Genomic DNA, 18,509 nt, shown 5'->3' with positions numbered 1-18,509 from the left:
CCAGGCCCAGAACAGCATTTATCAGGTGACATTTACTCTGTGACCCTGAGTAATTTGGTGTTCCCACTTCAGCCCAGCAGTCTGAGCTGAATTTTCTAACAATCGCCCGTTGTGACAGCTCTAACTGGCAGGGCTTAGCCTCTAAGCCCTTAACAAAATAAGTCTCATGACAACATTAAGGATGAAGATGAGTGGAAAGGATTTGAGCAAAAAGAGGTTGATTACAGCCGCCTTGTTCAGGCAATGGCAACAAGTGAAAAGGAAGAAGAAGTTAATGAAAAAAGAGAAGATCCAGGTGATAATTGAGAAGAAGGTGGAGGTGGTGGTGATGGTGTAGAAAAATCTTCAGGTCCCTGGAATAAAACCGCTCCAGTAAAACTGCTCCTGCTGCAGTAATTGTTACAGAAACGCCAGAACCAGCGATGACTGTGTGTATAGGCCTCCTGAAACCAGTTAACCACAATGAGAAAAACCACAAGGCCCACCAGAAATCTACAGTGACACACAGTTCCCCATCCCTGCAGCCCACTGCCAAGCATGTAGGAAACCGGGAAATGCTGAGCCTTTGTAAGGGCTGACTGCCTCAGGTGTGCTGCACTGGTCGCAGACTTCATGTGGATCACAACTTCTCAACGTGAAGGTTACAAGTAGGCATGGTGTGAAGCTTAAAACCAGCTCTCCTGGATCCCTATCAGAAATCCTGCAAAATGTCAACCACCTGGGTTCTGATCTGCTGTAAAAGATAAAGATTTAAGTGACCTTAATTTACCTGTATTGTGCCCCACCCTTAAGGCATACTCTGTAGTGGGCTATGTTAGACTTCCTGGAACAGCCACTCTCAAGAGAACTCCTGTGTTCAGATCATCTTTGTAGGGTTGTGAATTTATAATTTAAACTTTGAGTTGTAGCCTGAGGTAACCAGAAGTTAAATTCAACCAAACTTGGGTCCACCAAGTGAGAAAGAGGGTTGGGAGGGAGAGTGATCTTATTTCTTTTAGTGATTTTAATTTGGGTAGTGCTTTTTCTGTGTCCCACTAATGTGGAACAGACCTTTCTTTTTTTTTTTTTTTTATTTTGTCTTGGAGTAACTTCTTTGAAAGGGCATATTGTATTCCTTGGCTGAACAAGTAACCTGAAATATGTATTAGGATTATGAGACATCTCTTGAATTTGCCAATCCCTAGAGTAGAACCAAATAGCCTTTGATGTAAAGGGAAGTGGATGCAGGGAGCTCTACTCCAGCTCCTCTAATCAGGTCTAAAATGTACTGTAAACTGCAGTGGAAAGAGTATGGGTTCTGCTCAGCCCACGTGATTCACTGACCTGTCCTTATAAATTCAGACCAATGTGAGCAGAACATTCACCTAAAACCCACTTAGGTTTTCATGGATCTTGCATGATCTTTGACAAGATTTCCAGATATATATACTTGTGCCTAAATTTTTAAGGCATTAGACATTCTACAGATGCAATGACCGTGCCAGCTTAGCTCTGTTCTCAACCTTCTGGTATGTCTGTATTCATTTGAAGAGTCAGGGGCGAGATGCAGCACTTCTGTATTTAGTAATTACAGCTTAACCTATCCATTAATATTTAGTCCTTAAAGGGACTTCAGGAAGCTACCCAGGATTACTGAAAAGTCTTTCCATCTAATGAGATAGTCTGGTAATTTACTAGTTTTGTATCTTTGGTTCAATAGAAATATTTCAAAGTGGTATATGTGACTGCTTGATGCAGAGTCTGGGTATCTCTAGAATAAATCCCTTTGTCAAATGCAGGAGTTCTAAACTTGCTACTGGCAAGAGTGAAGCAAATGGGTGAGTAAAACTATTCCTGTGGGGGGACATCTCCTATGGGAGCTTAGTGTAGATGAAAGTGTCAGTGCAGGAATCAGGTCTTGGGAGTTGACAGTATCTCCTGTCAGGACCTGCCCACCACACCTGGGCTATCACAGCGTTGTCTGAGGTGACAGGCAGGATGCCTGGCCTCTGGTGTACTGGGACAAGCAGCTGAACCAGCCAAGGAGAGGTTGGATGATTAATCAAGAAACAAGAGTTTCTTAGTCAGATTAAAGACTTCATTTGGGAATCAAAAATCTTAAATAATCTCTTGGACCTTGAGCCACATATTTCTCCAGAAAGGTATACTTTTTTTTCCCAGCAAAATTTTGTTAAGGGTTATATTATTGAGGAATGAACTGAGATGAATATGTGGAACTTTTATTTAATGGCATACTATACTAGAAATCTGAAGGTCTGTGGGAGATATAAAATTCCAACTCTTGTTATAACTTTTTTAAAAATTGTGAAATTATAAAAAATGCACATTAATCACTTTTTTTGGAAAACTTTTTATTATGAACATTTGAAAATACATACAAAACAATATAATTAAATTTTATCTATTCATTATATTCAACAATTACCACCCTTTTGTCAGTCTTATTTTATCTGTTTGCCTTGCAATTTTCTCTCCTGGTGGATTATTATTATTTTCNTGATGGACACTTAGGCTCTTTCCATGTTTTAGCTATTGTGGAGAGTGCTGCTATGAACATTGGGGTACATGTGCTCCTATGCATCAGCACTCCTGTATCCCTTGGGTAAATTCTTAGCAGTGCTATTGCTGGGTCATAGGGGAGTTCTATTGTTAATTTTTTGAAGAAACTCCAGTTAATCAAGTTTTAATATACTATATGATGGGTGAGAGGCAGTCCATTGTACCATTTCTTTGAGTTCTCAGGCATGGTTTTGCAGCGCAGGAACTCTGTAACATTAACAAATTCAATAAAAAGTAAGTATATGGGGAAAAAATACAAAGAGTGAACCCTAATGTAAATTATGGACATCAATAAATAATACTGTATCAATGTTGGTTCATCAATTGTAACAAATGTAACACACTAATGATAAATGTTAATAATAGGCAAAACTATCTGTGGAGTAAGGGGAAAGATGCAAATTCAGAACTTTGTACTTTCTTCCTAATTTTTCTGTAAATTTAAAACTCATCTTCAAAAGTAAGTATTAAAAAATATCTTATTATATGAAAGTATAGAGATGTTTTCTTTTTTATTCCATGTGTCTGAGTTTTACTGTATTCCTACTGTACATGTATTTATTTTATAGTAAAAAATAGAGCTGTGTAAAAGAAATACCTATGCCTATTTTTAAATTTCTAAAGATGCAGCTTTGATTATTTAAGCCATAGGAACAGAAACCTGATATTTTTAGTAAGTCCTATAAGGTATATAAAGGTAAACTGAGACATAAGATAATTTTCTTTTTTAAGAGCTTTTTGTTGTTGTTATTGTTGCTATGGGGTTTTTTGTTGTTTTTGTTTTGTTTTGTTTTGTTTTTTGAGAACGTGATTCAAATCCGGCAGTGGCAGCCCCAAAATGGTACAAGTTCTCTGACTGGAGATAGGGGAAAGTCTTCGACAGAATAGATGCAGAAACAGAGCACAGAAATTACCTGAGTAGATATATCTTATTCAGTCTGACTTGGAAAAGCCCAGTTCGCTATTGATGAATTTTGCTGGGATATGAGTGCACTTAAAGGAGTTGACTCTGGCTTAGGTTTCATTTTACTTATGTGAGTTACCAAGATGTTAGAACCATCTCTGTCTAATGGCCTCCTAGTAAAATTACTCCAACAATTCTCCCATTTTGGTCATCTTTTCACACATGAGAGATGGACCAACAAATTGGCATTAATGCCTCTCTCAGTCACCATCGGTGTTAGGTTGTTCTTGTTTCCCCATGAAACTCATAAGTAAATAAGATCAGGTTCATGGAAGATGTTTGCACCTCACTGTTCATGCCGTTTCTTCGTCTCCAAGTGCAGTGAGACCATCTGATGTACACCTGGTGACTATAAACATGTGTTTAAGACCCTTGAGAGAACACAGCTTCATGAGGACTATTAGGAGAATACCAAGGGACTGAAGTATGTCTCTTAGTCAGAACCCCCAGGTATCAATGTATTTTAACCACGAGGCTTGTTTTTTTTTCTCCCTGTATTTGAGTTTCTGTAATATTAAAGGTGTTGATCCAGGAGCAGCAGGATGTATTTCTATGGCACAGGCTCCTTTTTCAGGCAACAAACAATCTAAAGCAATTTTACTACCCAAAACCACCTTATCAGCTCAAAATGATCCTTATGACTAAGTGGTATATTTTGGGGTGATGTACTTTGCTACCTATCAAAGTCATCTTGCTTTGGTTTGTGCTTTTCTGAGATTTTTATCATCAGGCTGTAGAATTTCTGAGAAAAAATTAATGGAATTTATCATTTTTGCCACATTATTACCACTAAGTGTGGTACCTAATTATCTTCTTGCAGGTTTGCTTTAATTTTTATAACTCAGTATGATAAAAATTGCCACCAGTATATTCATGAAAGGAATTAGGTAAGTTGAGTTAANACCAACAAATTGGCATTAATGCCTCTCTCAGTCACCATCGGTGTTAGGTTGTTCTTGTTTCCCCATGAAACTCATAAGTAAATAAGATCAGGTTCGTGGAAGATGTTTGCACCTCACTGTTCATGCCGTTTCTTCGTCTCCAAGTGTAGTGAGACCATCTGATGTACACCTGGTGACTATAAACATGTGTTTAAGACCCTTGAGAGAACACAGCTTCATGAGGACTATTAGGAGAATACCAAGGGACTGAAGTATGTCTCTTAGTCAGAACCCCCAGGTATCAATGTATTTTAACCACGAGGCTTGTTTTTTTTTCTCCCTGTATTTGAGTTTCTGTAATATTAAAGGTGTTGATCCAGGAGCAGCAGGATGTATTTCTATGGCACAGGCTCCTTTTTCAGGCAACAAACAATCTAAAGCAATTTTACTACCCAAAACCACCTTATCAGCTCAAAATGATCCTTATGACTAAGTGGTATATTTTGGGGTGATGTACTTTGCTACCTATCAAAGTCATCTTGCTTTGGTTTGTGCTTTTCTGAGATTTTTATCATCAGGCTGTAGAATTTTTGAGAAAAAATTAATGGAATTTATCATTTTTGCCACATTATTACCACTAAGTGTGGTACCTAATTATCTTCCTGCAGGTTTGCTTTAATTTTTATAATAACTCAGTATGATAAAAATTGCCACCAGTATATTCATGAAAGGAATTAGGTAAGTTGAGTTAAGTAAGGTATCAGTCAATACACAGCTGGTAAATATATAGTAAGATGAACCCCAGGTTGACATCAATGCAATATCCCTTATTTGTCACTCTACCAAAATGTCAGGATAGTAATCTTTACGGTTTCAGGTAGACTTAGGTAACCATTTAGAAACAAATATCTAGTAATAGTTTCACAGATAAATGAGCAATAGCCCGCTGTGTCTTAAATATTTTTCATTACATCTTAATGTGATGTTCTGCTCAAACTCCCACTTTTTACTTGATTTTTCTACTCAGGGATACAAATCGAATACAAGACTGTTCCAGGAATAAGTCAGACCATTCTCCTGGTAATGAAATAGGCATCCAAGACCATTTCATTAAATGGGTTAATAAAATGGGTAATGCTGATCCACAACACCCAATCCTATTTTTCATTAAACCTAGAGTGGGTGTAATTGACATGTAATACTATAAAGTACATGAATCCTCTATTGTGCTCTCCACTCCACTCCACTCCCATCTGGTCCCCATCATGGTGGCACTCATTATCTGATGCTGAACCCTAGGCTTTCACATTCATTCTACTGAAGATCCAGATATGTTATTGACTTAGAGACTCAAAAATCAAAACCAGATTCTGAAACCATTGCTAGGTAGAGCTCTCCCAACAAACTCTGCTCTAGGGTTTTCCATAGGGAGACTGGACAACAGCAACTAGATTACTTGCAGATGCTGTGAATGAGGAGTGGTCCTAATGAACCTAGATATTTCTGATTACTTACAGAATTTATCACATACATTCAATATTCACACAGTTCAGGATGAAAGAATCACATGTATTTCCTAGTCCCAATGAAGAACTGGCTTAGACACCAAAACTTCCTCTCAGACCCATCAAAAGTTTATTGTGTTAAAAAAAATCACAATTACAGTTTGAAGAAACCCAAGCAATAAGTGTAGAAGGGATGTCTCTATTGAACATTCAAAATTTCCCGTAGCAGAGAAAGGATCTGCTGAGGCATTACATGGCAATATTGTAGAAAATGAAGACAGAAGATGGAGAAAAATAGGCCCAAGAAGGGACGATAAACAGGGAACAACTAGATATCATAGTCTGGACACATCAAGAAGGCATCAGTATTCTTAGAATAGCTAAAGGGCTGAAAATGCTAAGGAATAGTTGTCTTCACTGAGGTGAACAGTTGGAGTATTGCCGGGCTTACAAAGCTATTGAAGCAGAAATTTCTTCATTGATCTTCTCTCTAGGAAATGCCATTGCCTGTAGCAGGACACACATAGTTACTAATGCGTTAAGATGAATATTTTAAGCTCTTTTGTCAGATTCCTTCCTTTCTTTTTCTTGATCCTTTGATTTGGAATGTCTTCTTATTTATTATTATTTTTTTTAATGGGGCACCTGGGTGGCTCAGTTGGTTAAACATCCAACTTCAGCTCAGGCCATCATCTCACAGTTCACCAGTTTAAGCCCTGCGTCAGGCTCTGTGCTGACAGTTCAGAGCCTGGAGCCTATTTCAGATTCTGTGTCTCCGTCTCTCTCTGCCCCTCTCCTCCATAGACTCTGTTTCTCTCTCTCAAAAATAAATAAAACATTAAAAATAATGATAAAATATTTTTTTATTTCAGAGAGAGCATGAGTGGAGAAGAAAGGCAGAGGAAAAGAGAGGGAGAGAGAAAGGGAGAATCCCAAACAGGCTCCACTCTCAGCCTGTAGCCTGATGTGGGGCTCCATCCCATGACCCTGACATCATTCATGACCTGAGCTGAAATCAAGAGTTGGACATTCACTTGCTGAACCACTCAGGTGACCCTGATTTGGAAAAGTCTCTTAATATTCATTTGACCCAAGTAATAGTAAATACAATTTAGTAAATACAACTTTTCCAACATGAACTGCATCCCCTATTCTCCAAGTGAGCATGAATGAGCAGACCATGGCTTTCCTTCTCTTGGAGGTTTCAATATCACGTTCCAGATTAGAGGAGCAAAAACAGGCATTGACCTTCAAAGGATTTTCATTTCATCCAGTGAATTTATCTTAATCCCTCAAGAGTCAACCTCTGGAAATGTTTCTGAACAGCTTCAGAAAAAATAAACCAGGAAGTGCTCAAATCTTTCCTAGATCATTTGATTCAGAAGTATTACGTGAATCAATGGTCTTAGGTAGTGAAGATAATTTCCAAGACTAAATTTGTGGTCTAGGTGTACATGTATGGGAAAAAAATATGGGATCTTAAAACTTTGAGGGATGCCTGGGTGGCTCAGTCAATTAAGCATCTGACTTCGGCTCAGGTCATGATCTCATGGTTCGTGGGTTCCAGCCCCACATCGGGCTCTGTGCTGACAGCTAGCTCAGAGCCGGGAGCCTGTTTCGGATTCTGTGTCTCCCTCTCTCTCTGACCCTCCTCTGTTCATGCTGTCTCTCTCTCTCAGGAAAAAAAAAAAAAAGACATTAAAAAAAGACCAAAAACTTTGGGATACCAGATGATGCCAATGTCTGATTCTGTCTAGCAAAGATAAATCAAGAGCCATGACTTTCCTAGAATTTTCCTTTAAAAACATCACACACCTTTTTCTCCGTTCTGTTTCCTACCCTTGGAAAATTTCATATATGTATTCTTCTGACCACATTAAACTCACCTGTGAATCCCTCACAGAGGCCCTCGGCGTTCACCAGCATTGGCCTTGCGCATTCCCTTGATGATGAAAATGGTTCCAACAATGATGCCCACCAGACCCACGACCAGGCCTAGGGCACACACCACATTCTCTGTTGTCTCTGGGAGAGGGGTTGGGGCATCAAACTCTGGGGAAATTAAAACAGAGTAAGTACAGAAGTAATAACCATCATATGGAGTAGCACTTACAACCAAATGTAGGGTGTTTAGTCAAATGAATGGTTATTAATCAATTAAATAAGAGGAAGACAGAATGATGTATAAAGGGAATGCAGATTAACAATTGGGGGCAAGCCGAATAAGGAGAGAAGACAAACAATAGAAATTGTAGCAATTGCTATGGATAAGTTAGGGTACTCTAAGTCCCTAAGCACCAGACACATGTATCACCAGAGGAAACCATAGAAGAAAGGAGAATGAAGGATAGTCCATACCCCAATGCTTGAGAAGAGGCTCGTCCAAACCCCAGTGCTCAACCTTGCAGTCATAGACATCCTCAGCTGAGGGCAGGAAAGGGAGATAGTGGAACTTGCGGAAAAGGTGGTCTTCCCTGGGCAGGAAGACAGTCTCTGACACTCCTGTGGTGACAGGATTTCCATTTCGAAGCCATGTGACATTCATCACTGGTGGGGAGAACTTGTCGATGAAACAGATGAGGATGTTGGGCTCTCCCAGTTCCACAGGGCTGTCTGTCAGCACAGTCACCTCAGGAGGTACTGGGAACACGTGACAGAAATTAGGCTTCTCTGCTTAGACTAGCCCCTCTCCCACCCACTGAAGCGGAATAAACAATTGAAAACATGCCCTGAGAATCTACGGCACAGTCTCAGATACCCATCTCTGGTACTCTCCCCCATGAACTGGAACCAATGTTCTGGTATAAGATATATAAGGATATTTTAGGTACTGGGGATAATTTCATTCCTGTAACTCCTGGAGTAGATTTGGGGCAATAACTCACAGTAAAAGTAACTGTGGATGGCAGGGACAAGATGTGAGCACATCAGGAAAGGAACAAACTTAAAGTTCTTGGGCTTGTGGCATGACAGGTAGGGGCTTGCTGATGGCAAGTCTAGGCCCCTGGGAGGGAAAGGGAGTCAAAATGATGTAACACAAGCGAAAGCAAGTATTTTAAAGTTAGTATTCCCATGTCGAGGAGTGCAGCAGTTACCATTGGTGTTTGGGGTGTAGTTGGAGCGCTTCATCAAGATTTCCAGGTTAGCTTTGCCCACAGCTATATTGGCCAATGCACCCTGGGCCTCAAAGCTGGCAAAACGTCCAAATTCTTCAAGCCGCCACACTGTCTCCTTCTTTTCTAAATCCACGTGGAAAATCTCATCACCATCGAAGTCAAACATAAACTCGCCTGACTCTCCTGGGTTCAGAGAGAACTCAGCCTGGATGATCACATGCTCCTCTGAAAAGGCAGAAAAGGGTATTAGGGTAGGAACTAGGTGGACGAAAGAAAGAAAAACCCAGGATGTGAGACAAATGTGTTGGCAGGGACGGTGAAAGTATATGGAGTGGAGCCATATGGAGTGAAGGAGTGATGGAGAGCAGGGATGAGTCTGAAAATGAGGCTCAGGTCTGGACATCCATGTTGGACAGAGCTGGACGGCAGAAATAAAGAGGCAGAATTAGAGAGGGTGGATTGAAGGAAATGAGGGCTGAAAATCCAAGTCTTGTGAAGCTGTTATTTGGCTCCATGTTACTAACTGAAAAATGAGTCCCTGTTTGGAAATACAGCAACAGCTCCTGAAAGAGAATTGTTCACTTATTATGTTTTCCTTGGCATTAAATATACTTAGACAAGAACTCTAGGGCATCTCTCAGAACATTGTAATATAAGAAGAGGGAAAAACTTTTTAAAAGGTTGAGTTCTGAACTCTGGAATCAAATTAAATATCAAATTCTTATTCAGCAACTACTTAGTAATCCTGAATTGATTTGTTTATATACTTATACGTTCTTTTCCTATTATATTCTCCTGTCATTTTGCTTCTACCTTGGATTTGTCTTTAGAAGTAAATGATGGAAGGTACTTAATTTCTTAGTACATCATCAGGCTTACAACAAGCATTTTAGAGTTAAAACTGCTTTATATTTAAGGAACAGAGCCACCTCTAGCTTCTCCTTCCATCCCAAGGGAAGAGACTCTATCTTACCAGGTACGTATCTCCATATGTGGCTCTTTATAGGCAATAGAAACTTAAAATTTCTATCATGGGTCTCGGAGCTAGATTATCACATTTCTTATTTCCAGTGTACCTGCCGCCCTCCAGTGTACCTGCCGCCCTCTGTGGGGGTCAGTCTGACTGAAGGATACATTTCTCATAATACATGTTCACAGAAGTAAGCATTTACTTATGTGTGGAGATGACTGAGAAGAATAAAATAATCTCCATATTCTTACTCACTGTTCTACCCTTTTGCGAAAATCACTATATGATAGTGATCATAGATCATTGTAAAATCTATTGAAGAGGTGAAGGAGCTGTCCCTTTAGTAAATTAAATGCAATTCGTATCAACATACATACCTGCCCTTACCCTCCCTTGAACAGATTGTTGCTTTTGGTGACTTCCCTTTCTGGTGATCTTCAATAAAATGTCTGTGCTTCAATAAAATATGCTAACAAGATTCGATTGCCAAAACATGACTACCATGTAATTTGGCTAAGAACTTCTCAATTTTTTTCCTCATTTAATCCCACAAAATTATGTGAGATTTTAAATTTTTGAAATTTACTAATTTTCCAGAAAAATTAAAATTCAGAATTTAGCTTATATTAATTCCTCCCAGAAAATACTTCTACTTCAAGTCTGGCTGATCTTAATGTCAATGGTATTAATCAATACTCAGTTTTTGTGCCTCTCAACTAAAAGTGACTGACTTCAATCTATAATAAAAACAGAACTCCTTCAAACTACAATTTTTTATATTTTCAGATTTAGACCACATAATGCCTGCCATACTTTCCTTTCAGTCCAAATATTGTTTTGCAAATAGTTACAGTTTATCTCTCGAATGTTCTTAGAGCTTATATCCAAAGTTTTGCTTCTCTTAGCACTTACCTTTGATAGCCAATGATTCCTGAGGACCCATAAGTAAAGCTATGATGAAAAATCCTAGCACTGGGACGGCACTTACAGCCATTTTCTTCTTTGGTGATTTGATGGGGGTCAGTAGAGCTTAAGAGTGGGGTAGAACTGACAAGAATAAAGGAAAAGAGAGTGTAAGGTATGATAGAGTCTGACTGATTAAAATTCAAATAAATTGAGCTTAAGCCAATCAGAAAAACTTTAGAGATGACACATCTGTTGCTAGGGAAAGAGCTCTTGCAAAGGGTCAGGAAAGGAAACATTTTGTTCATTAGATAAAGAAGTAGAATTCTTAATCAATCAATCAAACAAACAAACAAAAAGAGCAAAACATCAAATTTTTGAGAATGTTGGGAATTCACCCATAGACTGTTTTATCCCAATGTAAGTTCTAGAAAGAGATGTACCTGAAGCACTAAGAATAAAAGCTATGGAAGCATCCTATATGACAATTAGTAACAGACTATGCCTCTGTGCTGTGATAGCTGGGGAGTTATTTTAGGGACAACAAATCATCTAAAGAGAAGATAAATTGTCATGCTATGGAGCATACTTGATTCTTGGTAGTATTGGGTGACAGAGCTTCACTTAAAAACTTCAAGCTTCACTGAAAATGCTTCTTATTGCTTCAGGATTCTTCTCTAGTTTCCTAGACTCCCAGATGGACAACTCAGCCCAAAAGCTGGGAATCCCTGGCACTGTACTATATCTATGATCCCACAGAACATCAGTGGGGAACTCTGGTGTCAACACTCCTCTAGCTGGAGAGGGATGGTAGAGATGTCATCTGTAAACAGTGGCTACTGGAAATAGTGGACTATTAATTGGGGGGGGGGTACATTTTCCTAATCCTACCATACTAGATATGACCTGAGATTGGAGTGGACTGCTGGGGATACACCTCATTTGAGGAATCAGGTTAATAAATAAGGTGGAGTAAATTGGTCAGAGCTTAATTTATTGGGAGCAATAGAGATAATAACCTGCAGGAGGGCTTTACCATAACTTTCCTCATGTCATAACATTATGAAAGTTCTCCTCATGTCATAAATTATTGAAGTTCTGATCCCAAGAATTTATTTTTATGTTCACCACTGAGAACACTTAAAGTTAAGACACTCTGGCCCTCTCATTTCTGGACATACAGTGCAATAGGAAGGAAAATTAAACCATACATAGAAAGGGCTAGAATCTGAATACTTTCGATAAAGAGAACTGTCAGTGAGGCAGCCCACCAGATGGTGAGTTCATTGTTATTATTACTCATGACACATATACTCAGGGTGGATTGTCCACACTGTTGTGCTGATGCCTTATCCGTTGCTGGATAAGATATCCACCCACTGCTGCCTTACACATTACTGATTATCTGATCACATCCAAGGGCTTTGAACATCCTCTAGCACTGACTTCTAGATCACTTGGAAGAGATACACAGCACAATTTGGCCCTAAAACTCTTAAGGAATACACTTCTTGGAGGCAAAGGAATGGGCCAGATGAGAGTTCTACAGTTTTAGTTTCTGCTGAGAGGCTGGTCCTATGATTTAGGCTTATCATCTCCTCTCTCAAAGGTCAAAACAAGTATAATTTCTCTATGACTGCCCTTTGCTCGCTATCATCCTCTTTGGTTCTTATAAGTTGCTCAATGAATATATGGTAAACTCAGAGACAATTTACAGAAAAATATTTTACTTGTCATAACAGCACTTTCAAACTAAGGTGTTGCTCAGCAACTTATGATATTGCTTAGTTTCAAAACACTGATTGGTTCTCCTCATGAGAATACCAAATTGGGAGACTTTAGAAAATAGTTTCATTTCCCTTTCCCTGTGACAGGAGAGAAGTTCCTATCCGGACATTACTCATGGTCTCCTATTCTCTTCCTATACTCTACCTTCCTTTGTCTGAGGGGATTTCTGAGGGTACAAGAGTGAGTTCTGTTTGGTGACATCAAATGGTGAGGAGCCACTGTGCTAGTTCAATCTGCAAATAGAAGGCCCTGTAGACACTTTAAACAGAATTGTTTGTACAATTTTTCTGTATTACAGGGAATTATACCTTTAAAGTGTTAGGAAGCCTGGTCAGTGCAGACCTCTAAATCCAGGAGGTCAGGAAATTGTGGGAAGCCTTTGTGGACATCACAGCTCCTCTAGAACCCCAAGAAAAGGACTGTCTTGGGAACACAAGGCTGTTGCCAAGACTCTTGTGTGTAAGTTCTTGTGTCCACCACATGAGATAGCTTCAACCTACCTGCCACCTCCCAAATCTCATAATACTAACTTACTGGCAGCATGTAAACTACGCCCAGATCCTGGGCAAAAAGAGCCTGGGAAATGGAATACTCTTACTTCCATTACCTGTGATACAGACAAGACATAGTAGCTAATGGGAATTTTTCTTTAAATTACTAAATGAAAATATGTACACCTCACCTCTTGTTCCTTCACGGTACCAAACCTAGAACCAGAGGAGCAACAGGGTAAAGCTTGGAAATGAGATCGTTTTCACATGGAACCCAGGGCCACAAATGTGTATATGTGTCTGTGTCTGTGAATGTGTTAGGGCAGGGGAGGTTGGTAATTTAGGATCCACATCTCAAAATATTTCCCTGCCAGCCAGCCGCAGTTTCCACTGTTATGATTTGAACATCTATAGTCAGGTTGTTTTATAGTATCTAAGTTGTGTTCTAAAAAGCATAAGCTGAACTTGATAACTGAGAGACTGTGAAGGAATAGATTCACCAGAGAAGTTTAAGAGTGTTTTCCTTCAACAGTTACCCCCATATGGCCAACTCATGGTTTGACTCCTCACTCAGCATCTCCGCCTGTATATTAGACATTCTGGCACTTTGTTTTCAGAGTCACTTCCAACTCCATGTGCCATCTTTGCCACTCCAAATCCAGCACAAATCCCAGATATACATGACATTCCAATGCAAAATTGTTTCTGTCTTCTGAAAATGTGCTTGCCCTCCTTTCAGCTCTTCTTCCAGGAATAAGAAGTGATTTTACTCCACTGTCCAAGAAAGAAAGTCAGGAAACAGCATTCTTAAATATTATTCTCTATTGCATGAGGTCTAAAGTGTGGAATCTACATCCAAATGATCTTATAGAATATAGATGTGTTTGCATGCATACACCTATATTGTATGTGTGTAGTTGGGGGGAGGAGAACTGGGAAAGTCTCAATTTTTAATTGATCACATTAATATATTTTTTTGCTTAACAATTAACTGTTGAAGATGTTTTATTTAAGGAATTTAGTCAGCAGTTATAGCCAGGAGCTGGGTTCTAAACATGGAAAATAATCACAGAGAAGACAGGAAGTGTGAGGATGAAAAGTTAAGAAACATGAAGAATGAATCACTAGGCTTGCTAACTGACTGGTTTAGGTGAAACTGGTAGAAAGTGGCAAAAAATTTAACAAGTTAAAGTTTCAAGTCCGAATGTTGTGAATAAACAAAGGAAATTTTCATCAAAAAAAACACAAAACAAACAAACTAATGAGGAGGAGGTGGCTCTTGTCCACCCAGAGTGTGTCATGGGTACAGCACAGAGTGTTAGTGAATGCAATAAGACAGGAAGAACATAAGTAGATAAATGGCATCTCAAAAAAAGATCATTTTGAGTTAGATAGGATAATATATGAGAGATGGTTAATGCTGAAAATGGTTTTAGCAAAACTAATAGCGATGATAGAGAATAATCTCTACTATATTTTGGATTTCTGAAATTACTTTGAACTGTTGAAATTTTTAATGTAGAAAGAAAGGATAGAAATAGGCCAGAGAATTATTAATGATTTTACTGAAATTCTTTTTGGTACACTCTTTCTTCCTTACGCATTGAAAATACTGCTAATAATAGCTATCATAGTAAATCTTCCTATCTTATTTGCCAGATAATAAGTGTATTTCCAATTAGCTCTGAGAAACCTGGTCTGTAAAGAAATCTAGCCTTTTGTTCAAGGTCTCACTTAGGAAGTAGGCACAGTGGTATTGAACCCAAAGTTTGGATGGATCCAAAGTACACATTCCACAGTGATAGTTTCTCCCCCCAAAAGATTAGTTAAAGGTAAAAATTAAATGTGCAAAAAAATAAATCGAATCTCTAATTCTGTAGCCAGTAATATGTGGAGCCAACAATAAGTCTATCCAAAACACTAAAACCACTTTAACCATCAATGCAGTCTTTAACAACCAATGACAGTTGTTTTGTCTCATAAGCTGTACTTAATACTTTGAAGGTTCTCAGGAAACATCCCTTTTCCTTGTTTTTCTTTTCTTTTTTGAAGTTCTTTTATTTTTTATTTATTTTTATTGAATATAGTTGCCATATAATGCTGTATTAGTTTAAGGTATACAACATAGTGATTTAACAATTCTATACATTATGCAATGGTCATCATGAAAAGTGTAATTACCTTCTGTCACTATACAAAGTTATTACAGTATTATTGACTATATTCCCTATGCTACACTTTTCATTCATGGACATATTAATTTTATAACTGGAAGTTCATACGCCTTAATCCTCTTTACATATTTCACCTATCCCCCTACCCCCTTCCCCTTTGGCAGCACACCAGTTTGTTTTCTGTATTTATGACTCTCTTTCTGTTTGTTTGGTTTTGTAGATTCCACAATATAAGTGAAATCATATGTTTTTTGCCTTTGATTTATTTTACTTAGCATAATACCCTCTAGGACCATCCATGTTGTTGTTGAATGGCAAGATTTCATTATTCTTTATGGCTAAGTTATATTCCATTATATATATCTACCACATCTTACTTATCTATTCATCTATCTTTGGACACTTGGGCTGCTTCCATATCTTGGTTATTGTAAATAATGCCACAATAAACATAGCAGTGCATATGTCTTTTTAAATTATTGTGTTTTTTGGGGGGTAAATATCCAGTAGTAGAGTTACTGGATTATATGATATTTCTATTTTTAATTTTTTGAGGAATCTCCAGACTGTTTTCCACAGCGGCTTCACCAATTTACATTACAACCAACAGTTCCTCACATCTTTGCCAATATTTGTTATTTCTTTTTAGAAAGTTCTTATCTTCTTAATACTAGCTGTTTTGACAAGAATGAGATGATATCTCATTGTGGTTTTGATTTACATTCCATGATGATTAGTGATGTTGGGAATCTTTTTATATGTCTGTTGACCACCTGTATGTCTTTGGAAAAATATCTATTTAGGTCCTCTGTCCATTTTTAAATTAGATTGTTGATTTGGTGTTGAGCTGTATGAATTTTTTATATATTTTAAGTATTTATGTCATTTGCAAATATCTTCTTCCTGTTCAATATGTTGGCTTTTTGTTCTATTGATGATTTTATTCTCTGTGCAAAGGTTTTTAGTTTGATATAGTCCCAATAGATTGTGTTTGCTTTTCTCCACCATGCCTGAGGAGTCCTATCGAGAAAACTGTTACTAAGGTGATGTGTATGACATTACTGCCTATGTTTTCTTTCAGGATTTTTATGGCTTCAGGTCTTGAATATTAATCCATTTTGATTTATTTTTGTGTCTGGTATAAGAAAGTGGTTCAGGTTCATTCTTTTGCATGGAGTGGTCCAATTTTCCTAGTACCATTTGTTGGGGAGACTGTCTTTTTATCCCTGTATGTTTTAGCTCTTTGGGTTTTGACAAATAGTATTTCCAAAATGACACCAAGATAAAATTATCTGTTTGTATTTTTACCTTCTTTTATTTTTAATAGTTTATCGTCAAGTTGGTTTCCATATAACACCCTGTGCTCATCCCCACAAGTGCCCTCCTCCATGCCCATCGCCCCCCCTTCCTCTCTCCCCCACCCCCATCAGCCTTTGGTTTGCTCTCAGCATTCAAGAGTCTCTCATGGTTTGCCTCCCTCCCTTTCCTCCACTGTTTTTCCCCTTATTCTCCCCCATGGTCCTCTGTTAAGTTCCTCCTAATCCACCTATACGTTCAAACATATGGTATCTGTCCTTCTCCACCTGACTTATTTCACTCAGCATAACACCCTCAAATTCCATCCATGTTGCTACAAATGGCCAGATGTCATTCTTTCTCATTACCATGTAGTATTCCATTGTGTAGATAAACCACATCTTCTTGATCCATTCGTCCGTTGATGGACACTTAGGCTCTTTCCATGTTTTGGCTATTGTTGAGAGTGTTGCTATGACCATTGGGGTACATGTGCCCCTATGCATCAGCACTCCTGTATCTCTTGGGTAAATTCCAAGTAGTGCTATTGCTGGGTCATAGGAAGGAAACAGACATTGAAATCCAAGAGGCACAGAGAACTCCCCTCAGACGTAACTTGAATCAATCTTCTGCACAACATATTATAGTGAAACTGGCAAAATATAAGGACAAAGAGAGAATTCTGAAAGCAGCTAGGGAGAAAAGGGCCCTAACATACAAAGGGAAACCTATCAGAGTAGTAACAGACCTATCTACTGAAACTTGGCAGGCCAGAAAGGAATGGCAGGAAATGTTCAATGTGATGAACAGAAAAAATATGCAGCCAAGGATCCTCTATCCAGCAAGCCTGTCATTCAGAATAGAAGGAGAGATGAAAGTCTCTAAATAAACAAATTTGAAAGAATTTGTCACCACTAAACCAGCTCTACAAGATTTCCCGTTTTTCTAATCCATAGTAAAAGTGGTACCAGGCTTCCCTCTTGTGGTCAATAGCATATTATTCTTCATAAATTTTGGCATTGAGTATTCACGTGGTTTATGAAAGGTCAAAGATCACAATTCAGGCTGCTTTAATTAATTTATTCCTCATGTACATATTCAAAAATTCCCAGGTGTGTTTTATTTAATTAGGTTACTTAAATGTAATTTAAAAATATTTAAAGTATTTTTATACTAATTATCACCATGCTTTTATTTGATAAGCACACAAACAAAATATGGAATGTGCTGCTTTTAAATACTTTGAAAAATGAAATGATGTCTAAAAAAGAACAAATTAACTGTAAACCACTTTGATTCTTATGGGCAAATGTTCAGCAACTTTTCTACTTCTCTATGACAAACGTATTTATTTTTTATTTATTTTTATTATTATTTTGTAATATTTATTTGTTTTGGAGGAAAGCACAAGTAGCAGACACACAGAGAGAAGGGTACAGAGGATCTGAAGCAGGATCTGCGGTGACAGGCTGACAGCAATATGTCTGATGTGGGGCTCAAACTAATGAACCACGAGATCATGACCCAAGCCAAAGTTGGACGCTCAACCAACTGAGCTACCCAGGCGCCCCATTAAAAAAAAATTTTTTTTTAACATTTATTCATTTTTGAGAGACAGAGTAGGAGCCAGGGAGGGACAGAGTGTGTGTGTGTGTGTGTGTGTGTGTGTGTGAGAGAGAGAGAGAGAGAGAGAGGGAGAGAGAGAGAGAGAGAGAGAGAGAGAGAGAGAGAGAGAGAGAGAGAGAGCGAGAGAGAGAGGGAGAGAGAGAGAGAAAGAGAGAGAGAGAGAGAGAGAGAGAATCCAAAGCAGGCTCCAGGCTCTGAGCTGTCCACACAGGGCCTGACATGGGCTTGAACTCACA

At 38.5% G+C, this 18,509-nt stretch overlaps 1 protein-coding gene and 1 pseudogene across 1 annotated transcript; one reads left to right on the top strand and one right to left on the bottom strand.

The window, feature by feature from the left end:
- Positions 1 to 243: 243 nt before the first annotated feature.
- Positions 244 to 578, top strand: LOC144236996 (protein CDV3 homolog pseudogene; annotated as a pseudogene).
- Positions 579 to 6,016: 5,438 nt separating this feature from the next.
- Positions 6,017 to 11,074, bottom strand: LOC144236999 (HLA class II histocompatibility antigen, DR alpha chain). Its single transcript, XM_077770653.1, has 5 exons — positions 10,908 to 11,074; positions 9,005 to 9,250; positions 8,268 to 8,549; positions 7,796 to 7,961; positions 6,017 to 6,416 (listed from the first exon to the last, which is right to left on the bottom strand). Exons 1-4 carry the CDS (start codon positions 10,987 to 10,989, stop codon positions 7,807 to 7,809), a joined length of 765 nt encoding a protein of 254 aa, XP_077626779.1. The 5' UTR covers positions 10,990 to 11,074; the 3' UTR covers positions 6,017 to 6,416; positions 7,796 to 7,806.
- Between the last annotated feature and the right edge of the window lie 7,435 nt (positions 11,075 to 18,509).

The sequence above is a fragment of the Crocuta crocuta genome, unplaced genomic scaffold (assembly GCF_008692635.1).
Source record: "Crocuta crocuta isolate KB4526 unplaced genomic scaffold, BGI_CrCroc_1.0 scaffold530, whole genome shotgun sequence".
NCBI lineage: Eukaryota > Metazoa > Chordata > Mammalia > Carnivora > Hyaenidae > Crocuta > Crocuta crocuta.
This window is presented reverse-complemented; position numbering and strand designations above follow the sequence as displayed.

Bases quoted from the DNA above. Each gene is read 5' to 3' on its own strand.
- LOC144236999 (XM_077770653.1), bottom strand. From the start codon at position 10,989: ATGGCTGTAAGTGCCGTCCCAGTGCTAGGATTTTTCATCATAGCTTTA. The intron at 9,251-10,907 runs GTAAGTGCTAAG...CTGCCTTTTCAG, and splicing joins GGAATCATTGGCTATCAAAG to AGGAGCATGTGATCATCCAG. The intron at 7,962-8,267 runs GTATGGACTATC...TAATTTCCCCAG, and splicing joins GCCTCTTCTCAAGCATTGGG to AGTTTGATGCCCCAACCCCT.